General features: G+C 40.3%; 1 protein-coding gene across 1 annotated transcript in view; it reads right to left on the bottom strand.

Annotated features, from left to right (window-relative positions):
- Nucleotides 1-15,125, bottom strand: part of VEPH1 (ventricular zone expressed PH domain containing 1) — a 261,145-nt gene that overhangs the window by 104,992 nt on the left and 141,028 nt on the right. Inside the window, exon 10 of the mRNA XM_075268752.1 lies at nt 363-502. Coding sequence (XP_075124853.1) covers nt 363-502 — 140 coding nt within the window. The remainder of the gene's footprint in view (nt 1-362; nt 503-15,125) is intronic.

The raw sequence follows: 15,125 nt of genomic DNA, 5'->3' as shown, positions 1-15,125 counted from the left end.
AAAAGCTGTGTTTTCATAAACACTTGTGTTTTTGAAAATCGCAGCATGTGAATTATACCTTTGGAAATGATGACATTTTCTGTATAGGTATAATAGGGGCAGAAAGTCTGCAGAGGAAAGCTTTGCAAAATCCCAATGAAATACGCTATGGAAAAAAAACGGGATGCGTTTCAACCGCATGTTTTTTCCCGCAGCAGCTTTGAACTGCATTTTGCTTCATGGGACCTTAGCCTGTCCCGCAGGACATGTACATGTAAATGATGCCATCTATGTAAATGTAGATCTGTGACAGTTTAATCATTTAGAACAAGCAAAAAGTTAATTGCCTCCTTATTATACTTACAATTGTAATCTGCACGCACCTGTTGAAAGAGGAACATAATATGTATCCATATCTGCGGATGTCGGCTGATGAGTACAAAACTGGATTTACTGTACAGACAGTAATGAGCCTTCATGGGACAGCTGAAGAACAGTTTTGCTACACAGCTTTTAAATGTATCTAGGAATAAAGAGGCACAATATTAGAGTTAGAAAAGGTACTCTAGTCAACAAAAATGTGTACGTTAAAGAGGTCCTGTGTACTCCTCAGACATTGGTTTTAGTAAGTAATTGTATCCCTCCATGACATAACAATTCTGCTACATCTTTCCTTAAAGCTCTATGATGTGTTGTTCTTTCTAAAATATTATGAATAAGTGAGGGTAAGATCATTTTTTGCCACGTGACAGGGGACCCAAATAATGGAGAGCTGGACCGCTGAAACTGTTGCTACATACAGAGACTACTGAATATAATGGGGTCCACCAGGTGTGGGCTGTAAAGAAATAGAGAAAAAAGTCCTACGTGCAGGTGGTAAGAAATCATGCAGTGAAAATAGAAAATCAGGATATCTCTGGCACTTCTGTAGGAAAGTATACTTTGAGAAGAATGGTAATACTTAATTATTAATTTATTCATAATTTTTTACAGAAATGAGACAATACAAATACAGAAGTATAAGAAAAGAAGCTCTAGAATTTTTATTTTATAGATAACACATTTATTTGGTGAGATATATCCGAAAAGCTGACAGGTTCTCTTAAAAGGGGTTTTCTGGACATAGGATAGATCATCAATATGCGCGCAGTGGGGGTCCAATACCTAGAACCCCTGGTGATCAGCTATTTCAAAAGGCCATAGAGATCACAAGTACTGCAGTTTCTTCCCAGTGCTGATGATGTCACATATTAGTCACATGGTACAGCAACAGCTCGGACCTATTCAAATGAATGGGGCTGAGCTTCAATACCAAGGACAGTTCCTATGTTATATATAGTGCTTTGATTGGTAATCACATCAGAGGTCACCGAAATGCTGAGGCCCTTTCAACCTGCTGATCTATTAGGGTCCTGGATGTGGTATCCCCATTAATCACATACCAATGATGTATCTTAATGACATGTTATCAATATACACGTCCTGGAAAACCCCTTTATTAACATACACTTACTTAAACTAATCACCAAAGGTAGTGACAAAATCCTCCATGTTTCTAATAATGAGTTTATGTTGTACTGAAACACAATAATCCACTTGACATAGAGTGCTTCAGGCATTCTAAAAATATGCCACCATTTCATACTGTTCCAAAAGCAATATCCCACTAGCTTGTGAATACAGTTCCTAGGCAGACATATGTGTCTCCATGGTTGCAGACTACAATCAATCCAGCATTAATCTGATGCTGTAGTCTTTTCTTACTACCTTTCTCCCAAACTATGAGATAGTATAAAAATGGAATAAAAGAAAAGGATTAACATATGTCTGCAGAATAAGAATATACAGAGGATGTGTTTGTAGTATATAACCATAGAGATCTGCAAAGATATGGACATAAAATAGTAGGATACTTTTACTTTGAACTATTTGCATGTTGCATCCTGTTTTTAATTGGAACAATACATAACATACGCTGGAACATCAAAATAAATAAATTGTTACAATACAGTCATATCCTTAAAGTCACTATAACTAATGAAACACATATTAGAAAATACCGAATGTTACAGTAATTCAAAGCTTTAGCGTATACCACAATACTGCAGAACAATCAGATAGTTTCTTGGAAAGGATATACTTCCTACAACTTTATGACGAATTCCAAACATATCTGCCTAGGACCAAGAATTTGTACACAACACAGTCATCTCTTTCTAGGACACAGTTGCAGTGGCCAAAATGTAACGTAAAATCACAGCATTCCCTCGAATGAGCAGTGTCAAAGAGAAGGATCGTTCAGTACCAATTAAAAGGTGTAATCAGTAGAGATGAGCGAACACTAAAATGTTCGAGGTTCGAAATCCAATTCGAACAGCCGCACACTGTTCGACTGTTCGAACGGGTTTCGAACCCCATTATAGTCTATGGGGGGAAATGCTCGTTTCAGGGGTACGCAACATTCGATCAAATTCTAATTACCAAGTCCATGAGTGAGGGTCGGGCTGGATTCTTCTCCCTGCGCAGCGTCCCCGCGTCCTCTTCCGGCCTTGAATTCACTCCGCTAGGCATGCTGCGCATGTGCGGGCACGTGCAGTCGGCTCTGCCCAGGCCCGATGTCTAAGCAGAGTGAATTCAGAGCCGGAAAAGGACGCGGGAACGCTGCGCAGGGAGAAGACTTCTAAAGGTAAGAGAAGAACCAGCGTTGATTGGCAATGTATAGCATTCTGCCAATCAACGCAGGTTCTGTATCGAATCCTAACTTCGAGCAGCTAGTAGTGTTCGATCGAGTATTTTGAATACCGTAGTATTTGATCGAATACCTACTCGAGCGAATACTACTCGCTCATCTCTAGTAATCAGTAACACGGCATTCACACTAGCGTCTGCTGTCCGCCAAGGGGTTTCCATCCTAATCCCCAGAGAAACTGCATAGGAGACGGCTTCCCGGCGGTCAGTTTTAAATCCCATTCATTTGAATGGGTTTTTAAAGCAACCCGTTGGTGTCCATATGCAGCCTCTCCGCGGGGAAACTGTTTTTTTGGACGGACAGAAAGAAAGTCCTGCATGTTTGACTTTGTGTCCGTGCACAAAAACCAGGCGGAGAGGCTGCATATGGACACCGGCGGTCACCTTGTTACTGTTTTGCTCATCAGCGTATATTCTAGTTGAGAACCTCTCATCTATCCAGTATTGCTGGAGGTTATTTTATGTAATTATTGAATGTTCCAAATTCTTTCTAACCTTACTAACAATGTCTATCACCAATATTGAGTTAATACCTCTCATTTTTTGAGCTTATTCTTAGGAAGGAGGAACTCGCTGTCTGCTAATTTGTCTGATGCTATGGAATCGCCAACATAGAAGATAAAAAGACTAGACAACCTAAAATATCAGAGATCACAAAACAGATATACAGTAGTAGTAAATGAGCTTAGCTATTACATCAATCATGGCCTTATATATAGACAAGCTACAGACTATACACACTGAAAATATGTCGAATTGCGTGTTCTCTAAGTACACAGTTTATAATTTAAGATGCATTAGAGAATTTTGTGGCCTTTGACTTTGTGGTGTTGTTCGTCTTCGAATAAACTTTGAAATAGCATTAAATCAAAGTATACGCTGGACTCATTTCCTCTGACCATGTACGGGATTCACTACTTGAAGACCATCTGTTCACAAAATGCTTTGCCAGTTTAACTTGATTTTATCACAAAGTATCTTCATGCATTGCAATTACAATGTAACTTGCATATCAAAGCTAAAGCTTCCTATATGAAACCAGTAACAGGGAGACAAATAAACTGTATGTACCACTGGATAATACAATTAATATTAATGGTGGCCAAATAGTAGATCACCATATATTGGTAGACATCTGAGCAGGGACTGGTAGATATTAGGCCATCAGACTGTTATTTTGCTTTCTTCTATGTTGAAATGAAAAATTTCAATTTCATCGGTTTGAGTTTTGGTAAATCAGTCTTTTCTAGAAAAATGCACACAAGGACTTGTAAGTGTCAAGCAACATTTTTAGTTGGCGTGTGCTTCAACCACTTTGGTGATTCATATATAATGTACCGCAAAGCATATCAAAGGGGAGGTGCAAGATGAAACTGGAGCAGTGTCCGCATGGTTCTCTTGCACAGAGCTTGGGCTTCTCAAATGTTTTTTTTTTCTACTGGGGTCTCACCAGCCACATAATTGAATTGATGGGATGAGAAATACACTCCTTTTTTCAAGTTTAAAATTGATTCTTGCAATATATTAGTCACTTTATAAGTACAATTAATGTATGGATTTATTATTGTTAATTATAATACATTTTAACACATTATAATGAAACATATAACACTATTTTTTTTTAAAGATATATTTAATAAATTTTATGAATTACATGTCATTAAATCACATTATTTGTATTAAATTGCTCTTGAATTGATGGCACACCATTAATATAATTGTATTATTGTATATTTATTTCAACATTAATTAATTTTTTCACTTATGTGGTGGCACTATATATATTTTTTTTATATATCCCATCGATGTACTTTAAGCTTTGAATTACATGAGTTTAGCCTTAGTTTTATTATAGGAAATGCCCAATTATGAAAAAGCTGCATTGATATCTATCTCCAGCTTTGTGAGGCAGCTAAGTATGTACGTAACTGGAGGAGACAGGGACTGGGCTCGACACTAGCCTGGAGCGGGAGACCATGATACAGCTGTAAGAGGCCTCCTGATGAGTGAACTACATAGAAGGGATCCGCATTCAATGGTTTGTATGCAAAAAAGGCCATTAAGTATAATAAAGAATGAATAGCGGAACATATGTGTAGTAGTGTTAGAAAGGAGAGGCCTCCTTATTAGGTATTGGAGGATGTGAGTCATTATGTAGACTACTGGATAGTCAAGTTAGAGTGTCTGTCTTACTTGATCAGTCACATGCTCGTATAGCGAAAAGTTTATTGGAAGGATAGACATGGAAATACTCCCCTTCCTATTCCTAGTAGGCCTGTCTCCTGAGGAAGTCAATGCGAGACGTGCTAAACTAAAGACTACTGTGGTCAGAGAACAATCTGCTGATCTGTGCAATTACCTCCATAGGTACACGTCATAGTTTGGAAAGTGTCGCTAGTAGATCACATAACTGCGGCTTCACAAAAGATAGATCTTATATAGGAAATGTTTGACCATACCTATATGATTCCTATAAACAACAGGAGTGTTCCTGCTGCGTTGTCATATACTAGTAGTGTGTAGTTGGGGTAGTTACCGGACAACTGTGTCACAGCTCAGCCTCCAGTGAGGCCACATGACTACTAATGGGAGACTCTGATTCATTTGCTGAGAATTAATTGTTTAGGCTTCTGGATCCAGTGGTTTGTTGCCGGGGCTATTTGAGTTTAATCCAGTAATTCACTATATACTTCAGTCTCTTGTTCCTAGTAATGTGCCTAGTGCAGTGTTATTTAATTCCAGTGTCTTGTTCTAGTTTCTAGTTTCTTGTGCTCTGCAACCTGATCCTCGTCTTGTTGCTGATCTTCAGGTCTGCTTACTATCTGTTTGATTTTGTTGTCTCTGGATCCCATTGATTTTCTGTTGTTTGTGTTAGGGCTATATCTTTATGGAGTCAGTAAGAATTAGTGGTTCCTGGTGTTAGGGTCAGATTTTAGGAATAGATTTGGGAAAATATTCAGGAAAAGCTACATTCAGAATTAGTTATTCAGCTTTGGAATCCTATTTTCATGTAAATTGATTTTTTTAAACTTGCCGGGACGCCACATGATTCGTGCGGACACAACGTGGAAAACACATGGATCCCATCATAGTCTTTGGGGTCAATGTGGTCTCTTAGCTTTTTAATTTGTTCGGTATTCTGTTCAGGGGGTCCCCAAGCAGACTCCCCGAACTGAATACCGAACGCGGATGTGAACCAGGCCTAATTTGTAAAGTGCTATAAAATCAGTTGGCGCTATATAAATAAAGTGATTATTATTATTATGGGGTTGAAATACAATAGTGTCTATGAACCCAAAGACTATATAATGATGTATCTGTAGTCCCAAAGCCTATGCAGTTTTATGTAATATTTACCAAACACCAAATGTCCGTATACCTGTACTCCAAATCAAATCTCAATTCAGTCATTTTCTTTAACAGACATTTTATCAGGTTTACCCTTTCTAAAGTCAAAAGTCATTAAGGCGAGTTGCTAATTTTGTTTCCCCATTGGAAACAGTAATGACTGGCCGCTAGAGATGAGCGAACAGTAAAATGTTCGATATTTGATATTCGTTTCGAGTAGCCCCTCAATATTTGACTACTCGAATCGACTATCGAACCCTATTCTGAAATTTCCCCAATGTGGGACTATTAAAGGATTATCTTATCTTATCTATTATAGTCTATGGGGGGGAAATGCTCGCTTCAGGGGTAGGCAATGTTTGATCAAATTATACTTACGAAGTCCACGAGTGAGGGTCAGGCTGGATCCTCCGAGAAGTCTTCTCCTTGCAGCGTCCCCGCGGCATCTTCCGGCTCTGAATTCACTCTGCCAGGCATTGCCAGTCAGCCAATCAACGCTGGTTCTTCTCCTACCTTTAGAAGTTTTCTCCGTGCAGCTTCCCTGCGGCGTCTTCCGGCTCTGAATCCACTCTGCCAGGCATCGGGCCTGGGCAGAGCCGACTGCGCATGCCCGCTTGTAGTGCGGACATGCGCAGTCGGCTCTGCCCAGGCCCGATGCCTGGCAGAGTGGATTCAGAGCCGGAAGACGCCGCGGGGAAGCTGCACGGAGAAAACTTCTAAAGGTAGGAGAAGAACCAGCGTTGATTGGCTGACTGTATAGCATTTGGCCAATCAATGCTGGTTCTGCATCAAACTTTTCCATTGGAATAGGGAGTGGTACGAGTATTTCGAATCCCGAGTATTCGATAGAATACCTACTCGAATACTACTCGCTCATCTCTACTGGCTGCTTATTATAGTATTACATCTCTCTCTCTCTCTGTCGTTGTTTGCACTTATTTTTGTATTCATATATTTGGTGGCGCTTTAGCCGCTGCTGTTTCTTTCAGGCTGTGGGTTCTGTTTTTTTAAGGAATTATAGCAAGACATTTGACAAAAAGCAGTCGCACGAGGCAGACAGGGGAATACAGACAAGCTGCACACTATGAATGTTTATCCAATGCTGCAGATCAGATTTTAATTGCGCATGGTTGTAAACAATTTTCACTTCATGGCCAACTAACACTTAACTACTTTCTCGATGTGGTGCTATTACATATACCCGCTGACATAGTGGAAGTGATTTGTCATTGACACCGAGGTACTGAATTGTGTAATGCAATGATTTCTGGAAATTATTATTACACGTGTGGGAATAGTAACGCAAGGTCAGTGTTTGTGGTGGCCAAATGCCAGTATTAAGGCTGATACTACAGATATCAAATACATTTTTAATGTCTCCTACACTGATTTGTTGTTTCTTTCTTGGACTGTACAGTAATGGCAGAAGACAGACTTGCAGGAACATTTTGTATAACTTTTTCTACTAATGAACCCTGTAAATTGTGTCTGTATAGACGGAGCCAAATCTAGCACGACACCTTAGGAAATAGCTGTAAAAAACATTTTCAGCTTGGGATCTATGCCTTTGGGGAGCATAATATTTTGTAAGACCCTCCATGAGATGTTTTTTGTTATAGCTGTGAGTTAGGGGAGGTTCACACTACCGTTGTCCTTTACGGTCACTAGTCATAGAATGTGGACTGAGCCCCCTCTGTTTGATGTTCATCTGCATTCACGCCCATGTTAAAAAAATGTGAAGAAACTTTTTGTCTGTCATATTTTTTAGTTTTCTGATTGCTTACAAAAGTAAAAAAAAAAGAAAACTTGACAAAAGAAAGCTTGCGTCATGTTATTTACATTAGAGTCAATGGGAACAGAAACAGACAGAGGGAGCTCAGTTTGTATTCGGCATCCTTTAATGGAAGAGGGCAACGGATATCCCTTTAGGGAGCATTTACACAGACCAATGCACGATTGGGATGAGCATTGATCTGCAAAATTTCCGTCAGCCTATATGCTGTCCACGAAAACTGCATGGATGAGGAAACATTGTTACCATCCATCTCCCATACAGTTGCATTAGGGCAATGTGTTAATGACAAATTACAGTTGAGTTCACATCTTAGTGAACTTTTTGACAAAGGATTCCAATTTGTTTTGTAACCAATTCCACACAATACTGTAATATGCTAACAAAAACCATGAATGGCTGCAATTCACTCTCCTTCACTGGGTGTCCTAACATGGACACATAAGATAGTTAGCATATAAGTTACTCATAAATTGTCATGAAACCATGTTGTTTTTAGTTCTAGAAAAGCTGCTTAAGGCCGGGGCCCCACGGAACGTAAATGCCGCGATTTGCCCGCAGCGGAGACACTGCGGGAAAAATTGCAGCATTGTACAGTGCAGGCAAAGTGGATGGGATTCATACGAATCCCATCCCCACTTTGCGGAAAAGATCGCAGCGCGGACACGCTGTGATTTGCAAAGCCGTTGCGGCTTTGCAAATCGCAGTATGTCAATTATATCTACGGAAATGCCAGTGGCTTTCCTGTAGATATAATGTTAAGAAAAAGTTCGCAGAGGAAAACTCTGTGAACTTCCTCTTAAAAGAGCTGCGGAAAGAAGCACAAAGCGTTCACGCAGCAGTTATTCCCGCAGCGCTTTAGTGCTGTGGATACGGCCCATGGGGCCTTAGCCTAAAGTGGACCTTCCAGCATCTCTACCAACTGCAGCTTTTTGCATTCTTCAATAAGTGCTACTCCATCATTTCCAGCGTAGTTGGACTTTTCTCTCTAGTCTCCATCGCAGCAGTCAGTGTAGTTAGTTTCAGTATCCAACAGACTAAGTATGTTTTCTACTTTCTTGTGAGCAGTCCTAGTCTGTCTACTTCTGCCTGACACCACCCACCCAAAAGTACAGTGCCAAATTAGAATAGCAGGTACCAAAACTAGCTGAACCGATTACATGGGAAAAGTAAGTTGATGGAGGCGGTATAAGGTCCTCCATAACTTGTGAAACACATATCTGAACATGCCCAGCCAAGGAGACAGGTGAGGGAACACACTTTTGTATGAATTTTATGCCACATAAAATAATTGATCATGTAACAAATAGGCATCTGTACCATTATTAGTAATGTCTGTTCCTATGAACATTATTGACCCATGTAAATGATCCACCTTTAGCTAACTACTAGACCTGATCTACAGTCATACCTTTTTTACAATTTTTTTTTACGATTCTTCTTTTTCAAGCAAGTGTCAGTTGCCAGGAGGTTTGTGAGACAAACATTAGCTAGCTGACGGAAATTCACAAGCTCCTATTGTAACATCTTTGCCCGTCCAGGCTTTGGCATCATCATCCGGCCACATGCTGCGGCACAGGAGGCGTGTTCGGCTGTTATTTCTTCTTTTGGGTTCTTCTCACATTGCCTGAACACTGTCCTATTCTTTCACCTTGGTAATTTATTTCCCACCACACCCATCTCCTTCACCTTCATTTCCCTCTGCTCCTCTAATAGTTAATTTTGGCCTTGCCCTGTGATTGACAGCCTGCCTTCCTATCAGGTTCAGGGCGGGTTCTTCCTCCCTATTTATTCTTGGCTCACATTCACATTGGTGCTTGCTATTGCTTTGTGCGTGCTGGCTTTTCTCTTGTTTATTCTTGTATTCTGATTCTTGACCTCTGACTTTCCCTATTGACTACTCTTTTGGATATCGATTTTGACACTGCCTTGCTCGGCTGTTACTGACCCCTGGCTAGCTGACCTCCCTTGTTGTTGTTTGTCTTGTCCGCATTTTGTGTGTCACGTATTTAGGGTTATGTCGTCCAGTTTTCGCCTATTACCTAGGATAGGACCGGCAAGCAGGAAGGGACAGTGGGGGGTTATAGACCAGGGCTCACTGTCTCTTCTGCCCCTTCCTCCAAGGTTCATCTCCAGCACTGGGGAACTGCTGTCTGGCACTCCCCTAACACCTATATACTTGAAAGCATTGTCTTTGAAAAGACCAGTAATAGACTTACCCACTTAAGTGTTAAAACCAGCAGATGTTGGTACGCAACATCAAGGTCTACCTGTACTTATATGAGGTCTACAATGAAAGATACAGGACACTAAACCTCCAACAGCAGTTAAAATGGTTATCAATTAGTTTCTGACTAGATATCACATAAATGTTAAAAACACACTAGACATGTCAAGACTCAAGAGTTGCCACCATTTTACATTGATCTACTGGCAATGGAAATTGGCAGCCCTCTTTGCCACACACATCTTAAGACTTCTTAATGTTATTACTCGAGCAGCCAATCACATTTTCAGATCACTTCTAGACTAACTGCTTTTGTTGTTGCAAAATTCTTGGAAATCAAATAGTTGTGATCTTGCAGAATTAACTAAACACCATGTGTTCCAAATAAATTCCTGGCTCTCGGTATGCTTACATTTAGCGCAGAGGTACGCATGAATTCTCTGCAGGGGATCTCCTTTTTCTTACATCTATTTCCACATGTGCATTCAATTACGAGACTGACTCATGACTCAAGACCATCTATAAATTATAATAACAACCAGACCTCAGCATAGACCTTCCAGGCTGGCTTAGGGCATTTTATAGTTGTATATTATATGACAATGCAGCCAGACTGTTTTCATTTAAGTAGCTGAATTCCTTGAAGAAATGGTTGCTAGAATAAACAATGAATCTGCACATTTGTATCTGTAATAAAGAATTATGAAATTAAGTACATTTAATAGTAATAGGCTAACAAGAAAAGGATGTTTTCTCTGTGAAATCCCAAATGTGTAAGGAAAAATATCGGAAGTTACTATGGGCAACTCAGTATTTAATTCCATACTCATGCGGCCTTGGGTCCTGCGCTTAAATCTGGCCGGGGGTAACATCTGCGGGGGGCTTGTTTCTCTCGTGCGTACGTGGATTTCCTCTAAGTAATATTTTTTCCTCTGCCACTCTGGAAATAGGTTAATTAATTTATGATGACGTTAATCCTGGCTTGCATACTGATGTAAGCGAATACATTATGTGTAATCTACAGCAAAGCAGAACAAACTGGTGATAGAAAAAAACATAGACACTATATCAAAAAACACTTTTCAAATTGGGCTGCACAGTGAAGTAATAAGAAAACTCACTATGAAACACAGAAAAGTAACTCACACCATATATTGTGCCTGCCGTCATCGCATGCATCTTGCAAACCTAAGGTGTCCATCCTTAAAGGGGTATTCCCATAACTCTTGTTCTGCAGCCTGAAGGCTCTGTACTCTCTTCACTTCCTGGATTTCTCGCACATTGGTGGGCGGGGTTTCACTTGCTCTATCTGCTATGATCCACAGTATGACGCTGATGTGGAAACTGATGTAACAGAGCTGGATTTGAGTCAGCTTGCATTACATACAGAGGTAATGGACTCCTTATCTCAGCCCTTATCAGCCAAATTCAATTAAACTGGCTGATAAGAGGAAAAGCAGAAGATACACAGCACAGTAATCCCGGAGCTCTCACCTCCCCCTCCCCTATATGAGGAGCTCCATTGCTTGTCAGCCCCTCTGACAAATAAGCAGATAATCCCAAGGGTCAGTGTCAATAATGAAGTGAATAAATTAAGATAGCGGCCAAACAAAGCAGTTTTGATAAAGCAATGTATTTAGGAAAAGTCTTATATCCACATAGACTAGCAGTATAGATAGGATCCTTGTTATGGGACAACCCCTTTAACTTAAATTTGGTTGAGGTCTTCAATTTCTCATGAACCAGTTCAAGAAAACATTGCAACATGTTTCAGTTACAAGTGGGGCAGTTTTCTGGTGCCATTTCTGCCACATAACTAGCCTACAGTTATCAATCGCTTTAGACACTCTGTACAACTTGTCTTATAAGGGGGGTGGCTTACTGGAGAGGACAAGGGCATGGCTTGAGATGCAACTTCATGAACCAAAATTTTGGTCCATTTTTTTTGGCATAAACTAAGCTAATAGATGCTGAAAAGTTATCATCCAGGTAGTGTGATAAATCTGGCACAATATAAGGCTGTGACGTCTAGGTTCCCATTGTCTATCAGACAGAATTAGTAAGGCTCCATTCACAACATGTTTCTGCTGTGCATTCAGCAGGTCTATTTACTACATCTGTGTTTTAATAGTACTACAGATAGATACAAATATGCACCCATTTTTAAATAAAAAAAAAAACCCCAGATATGTTTGGTTGCATAGGGCCATATGTATGTTGCACCTCTCCTTGGAATCCAGTGGTCTCCTGAAATTCTCTTCTGGCCTCTTCTTGCCCCCTGGATGACATCATGTGCCCCAGGGTCACAAGGGGCGTGCTGAAAGCACAATGCTTCGATCCAGTTTGATGTGAATGCCCCCAAAGTGTGATTCAAAATTGCAAAACAATAATGTGTTTAAAAAGTCACCTCATTACACAGATATCTGGACATGTCCTTCCAAGAGGAAGGGTAAGGAAGCACACATCTGTATGTTAGAAGATATACCTTTGGCATGAGTTGTTGGATGTACATTGGGATACCTTTGCCTCAGCTGTATTGAAAAGCAACTATGATTTTTAATTCATTTATATGCAACCTGATGCAAACCATACAGTTTATTTTGTCTCTGTTTTCTAATGGGAGTTAATGGCATTACTGTAGCAAGGTTCACATCACACTTGGACATAACGTTCAGCGAGTCCTTTTGACACATTCCATTAAATATGACCTAGGTGTATGTGGTTGTTTTCGCTTCAAGTTTAATACATTTGTCAGAAAATTTCACATGGTTTTGTGAACCGAGCCATAGTAATAGCAGTTGCTGCATGCCAACTAACAGGGTCCAGCATTGACTGGATGGCACCACTTGTTTTTTTTGTTCATTTTTTTTTATTAACTCTTTTTTTTATCAAATATATTTGTTTTATCAGTATGTCAGACAATTCTCATGCACTGTATGCAGGTTAGTTTATAAGTCCTGACATGAAATTGCCCATTAGATCTACCTTTTTTTTGTATAAGCAGATATACAGTAGTTTGAGTGTATATTCACTATATCTACAATTGAGCTATCACTCAGGCTTTGTTCACTCTGGTGGTATGGATTAAGGACCCTCAACAGGAAATCCAAAGGCAAATGTCACAAAACTAATTTATTGCATATGAACCTGTCTACCTTTTGCTTTAAAGCAGTGGCTCTTAACCTTGTTTGAGGTACCGAACCCACCAGTTTCATATGCACATTCACCGAACCCTTCTTTAGAGATAAATCAAATATGATTTTTTTTCCAAATTCAAGACATAGGTATATGTTTTTTTACTGGTACACAAAATGAACTGTGCATAGGGCCTATGGTTCGATCGAACCACGGTTAAGAACCACTGCTTTCAGGTATGATCACATGCAGTCAAACTGTTGCAGAAATGTCTGCAATTGCAAATATGAATGAAATTGTTTCTGCAGCATATACAAGGATTATTACAAACCTCATTTAAAAATAAGGAACATTAGCAGACGATTTCTTGGACTTTACTGCAATAAATCTTCCAACTGTGAACATACCCTTACACTTCTCAGAAATTAGAAAAAAAACTATGAAAAACATCTGGCATACTGCCTTAATACGACTAGTCCCCCCTCCTCCTCCTCTTCTTTCTTCTACTTTTTCTTCTTCTTCCTCCTCCTCCAACCTTCCCAGTGTTAGTACTCTGTCAGTCTGTTTGTTGTTCTGTCTATTCTTGTTTTCTGGATTGTTTGTCTTTGTCCGTATCATCTGCGTTTTTTTTTGCAAGAGGTCTATATTGTCACAAATAGTGATGATTTATAAGGTTGCTACTGTATTAACTGCAATATACTGTTATATATTATATTATATTGTAATGTATTATTTAATGTGTTGCATTGTATTATACGTCATTACAGTGTCTCATTGCCCCTCCAATAGGTAAAGTGAAGTGCGCTCCATGGCCTGGCCCGAGCTCCCCAGGAGCTTCATTATAAATGCATGCCTGCTGGCGTTGTCAGCGGGGCCAGACAGAAGTGCTTGGCGGGCCGCATGTGGCCCGCGGGCCGCAGTTTGAGGACCCCTGCTCTACAGCATATCCACTGTATTTTGCTGTTATGGCTGTTATGTGTCTCCTTTCTTATTGAAATTAAAATAAAAAAAATCCGGCATATACACGTGTAGAGTTTGTTTGACCATACTGTATTGATGACCTATGCAGGATCTATAGAACAGAAGTGCTACCTAACAGTTCCTGGACTTCTTAAACTCATAGCATTGTCCAGAATTAAAATTTGTCCATTACAAACATTTGTGAGGGTGTGTTGATGATTTTTGCAGTTGATCAAAGCTCACTGAACTTCACTCCAATTACCTGTTAGGCTGACTTCACACAGGGTATTTTGGTCAGGATTTTGAGGCCGTATTCGCCTCAAAATCCTGACCAAAAAGACTGCTCCCATTGAAATCAATGGGAGCCGGTCAGGTCTTTTTTCCGGGAGCCGTTTGTTCCAGCTCCTGGAGAAAAAAATGGAAATGCTCATTCTTCAGGCCGATTTGCCTCGCGAATCTGCCTGAAGACACTACCTCCTCCCGACTAGGCCCATTCATTGGGCCTAATCCGGAGCGGAGTGCGCGACTCAGGCTGCCTCAGTTTCTGGACCAAAAAACCCATGTGCACTCAGCCTTAAAGCTCTCTGAATGAAAAAGTGGCCAGCTAAGCATGCAGAACAATTGCTTACTTGTTATCAACCAACACTAAGAAATAATAAACCAAGTATAATGAATGGATAAGGTTTTGTAACATATAGCGCTAGTTAACACGGGCACAGAGGGGGCGGATTATGGTGCGGAATCCACCTCATAATCCGCCCCCTCACAATGTTGGTCTATGGAGACTGCTAGCATTCTTTTTCCAGCTAGCGGCATGTTGCTGCTAGCAGAAAAAAGAAGCAAACTGCCCTTTCTTCAGGTGGATTCCACGGCTGAATCAGCCGTGGCGTCCGCCTCACGGCAGCATCCTCCGGAGTCAGCCCATTCATTTGAGCC

The sequence above is a fragment of the Leptodactylus fuscus genome, chromosome 3, assembly GCF_031893055.1.
Source record: "Leptodactylus fuscus isolate aLepFus1 chromosome 3, aLepFus1.hap2, whole genome shotgun sequence".
Lineage (NCBI taxonomy): Eukaryota > Metazoa > Chordata > Amphibia > Anura > Leptodactylidae > Leptodactylus > Leptodactylus fuscus.
The sequence above is the reverse complement of the archived record's forward strand: the minus strand, read 5'-3'. Positions and strand labels throughout refer to the sequence as shown.